This window comes from Rosa chinensis, chromosome 7 (assembly GCF_002994745.2).
Source record: "Rosa chinensis cultivar Old Blush chromosome 7, RchiOBHm-V2, whole genome shotgun sequence".
NCBI classification, from domain to species: Eukaryota; Viridiplantae; Streptophyta; class Magnoliopsida; order Rosales; family Rosaceae; genus Rosa; species Rosa chinensis.
In genome coordinates, this window is record NC_037094.1 from 25,328,933 (window position 1) to 25,332,087 (window position 3,155).

At 35.7% G+C, this 3,155-nt stretch overlaps 1 protein-coding gene across 1 annotated transcript; it reads left to right on the forward strand.

The window, feature by feature from the left end:
• Positions 1-250: 250 nt before the first annotated feature.
• Positions 251-804, forward strand: LOC121050635 (putative invertase inhibitor). Its single transcript, XM_040511398.1, has one exon. The coding sequence runs from the start codon at positions 286-288 to the stop codon at positions 802-804; it is 519 nt and encodes a 172-aa protein (XP_040367332.1). The 5' UTR covers positions 251-285.
• Positions 805-3,155: the final 2,351 nt, after the last annotated feature.

Consider the following 3,155-nt stretch of genomic DNA (forward strand, 5'->3'; position numbering starts at 1 on the left):
AACAATGAAATATAATTAATCAATAAGGATAATATGGTAAATTGCAAAATAGGAAGAAAAAAAAATTTAAAGCAGAAAATGTGATAATTGTAAGGGAAGTTTTTCCAATGCTTTAACTTCTCTCCACACACATAGTTATGGAAACGATCCCAAATATTCTTACCATAAAGATGCACTTTATGTATGTATATATACGTCTCTTTGTGTTTATGTTTAACACAACTCTCCTCTAAAATAACTGATCACTCTGGGATCTCTGATCTTAGCTAGTCTCTACTTCTCACAATGAGGTATCTGATCTTCCTCGTTACTTTTCTCGTGCTCTGTCACAGCACAATGGGAGATGATCTCGTCCAACAAACTTGCAAGAAAGCCTCAGATGCTGATAAAAACTTGAACTACAACTTTTGTGTCTCAGCCCTTGAGGCCAGCCCGAAAAGCAAGGGTGCAGACCTCGCAGGACTAGCTGGCATTGCACTTGACCTTACCACAGCGAAGGCGACAAGCATCAAGTCTACCATTTCAAAGCTCTTGAACGATCCAAAAGTTGACAAGCCTGCGCTACAAGACTGCGAAGAACTCTATTCAGGTGCCACTGATGACCTGCAAGCAGCCACCAATGCTTTCAAGTCCAGTGATTATGGTACAGCCCTTACACATCTGAGTGCTACCTTGAATGCACCTGATACTTGTGAAACCGGGTTCCAAGAGAGGAAAGCAGTGTCTCCTTTGAGCAAGGACGACGGTGACTTCGCTCAGTTGAACATCATATCTCTTGCCTTTATCAACCAATTGCGTGGTTGACGTTTATTTTTACTATCAAAGTTTGAAATTTCATCTTCTTTGACCTACCTTGTTATCACAAAGGAAAGAAGATGTAACGTTTAAACAACGTAAGTACGTTGAATAATATATCTTACCCTTAATTAAGTTTCTTGGCTTTTGTTATGCAACCTCTTAACGTTATGAGGCAAGATATGGACGTTTTTTTTACCATGCTTATTTGACACGTTACGTCTTAGAGTTGTCTATTTTTTTGAGTTGGACCTTATTACCTGCACTACCCCAAATTCCCCCCTAGCTGGCCTTTCCATATGTAGTTAGGTACTTATTGGTGCCAAGTTCTACCGATATGTCCGTATATATGTAAAACGAAGTTAGACGCTTGTGATTGACATTAAAATTTCTTTCAAAATTTAGAGGATGAGACAATTATTTACCAGCCTATATATTATACGGTCACAATTAAGCTGTGCAAAAGCAGCCTGTGAATAACAAATGCATGGGGCGTTGCCAGGTTTGTGAGGTGCAACTTTCATGTGCTAAGCCAAAAGAACATATATATGTTAATTGTGTGGAACAGTTTGTTAAAATCATCCCCCATGTGTAGCCCTAATATCAAAATAGTTGAAACCTTTGACACACATACAGTACGACATATATATATATATATATATATATATATATATATATATGTAGATTGTAGAGGAGGAAATTGAGATCATGGATAATTAATTTGATAATTTCAAAGAATTTGCTATTTAAATTAATTGAGATTGTGGAGGAACCTAATGCTAACAATAAAGCATTCATGATCAGTACGATGAGCCACTCTCAGAATCACCGAGTGCAAGTGATGACTGATGAGTATACAATGAAATTGACAAAACATTTGAAAACCGCAGTGTGATAAGGTCAAATAACACGAGAGAATCGTCATAATCGATAGTACGGACAACCAATTTTGATTAGCTCAAATAACACACAAAAGAATTGTCAAAACGGATAGTATAATCAAATTTGAAGGCTGCAGTATAAACTATCAAGGATGTTAGTATTTAGGGATGGCAATGGGGCGGGTTGGGGATGGAGATCACAATACCATCCCCATCCCCGGAGTCATTCTCTATCCCCATCCCCGCCCCAATCCCCAATAAAAATATATTGGGGATTCCCCATCCCCGTCCCCACTGGGGACTAAGCTTCCAAACCCGCTCCAAATCCCCAATAAGAATTTAATAAATAAAATAATTTTTTCTCATATTGCTTTTTATAAAATCAAAATCTATAACAAATAAATTTAAAATATGATTAAATTCATAAATCATAATTCAGTGAGTGCAAAAGTCAAAACACCATTAAAATAAAAGTGTAGTCATTAAAGTAAAATACTAAATGTATATATTTGTGACTTATATTATAAAAAATAAATTAAAAAATATATAAGTTAAATATATGTATATATTATTGGGGCGGGTTTGGGGATGGGGATCACAATACCATCCCCGCCCCATCCCCAATCTTAGATAGCGGGGATTGAGGATTTTTGTCCCCGAATTCTCCCCCCATTAGGGGCGGGTATCCAATGGAGCTCCGCCCCGCTGGGGATTTTTGCCATCCCTATTAGTATTTTGATTTTATATTGAAAAATGATAAATAAATTACAGGGTTTTTGTTCGAATATGAATTTTTTTTCCCACTTACCTCATTAAGTTTTTTTTTAATTCTCCCTTACCCAAAACACTTTAAGGCCCATTTGGTTGACTGGAATGTTACAGTGGGAAAAAGAATTGTACTAATTTTCCTTTCAATGATAGAAATGAATTGATTTAGCATTTCCATTTGTGGTGTTTGGAAGAATTTACCACTCATCCTTGAAAGAATTTGCTATTTAAATTTAGATTGTGGAGGAACCTAATGCTAACAATAAAGCATTCATGATCAGTACGATGAGCCAAATAAATGAGAGTCAGAATCACCACGTGCAAGTGATAAGTATTTAAGACTTCAGATTAGAAAATGGTTTGAGAGAATTAATTTGTTAATGATTTAATCGAATTAAATATAGATGATTAAAAATGAATGAGTAGAGATAATAATTATTAATTGACCAGATTTTATGAGGGGTTAAACATGTAAATTTTCAATTCCATTGGGTGAAGGAATTGAAATACCACACCCTATATGGTATTTTTATTCCGCCTCTTTTATGGAATTGAACTCTGGTCAACTCATTTATTTTATTTTCCTTTCCAGACTTATGACTTAACCAAACAAGACAATTTAATGAAATTGAAAACTATTTCACATTCCATAATTGATTTCCTAGTAGTCCTCCCTAATACCCATTATTAGGCCCCATTTGGCTGACAGGA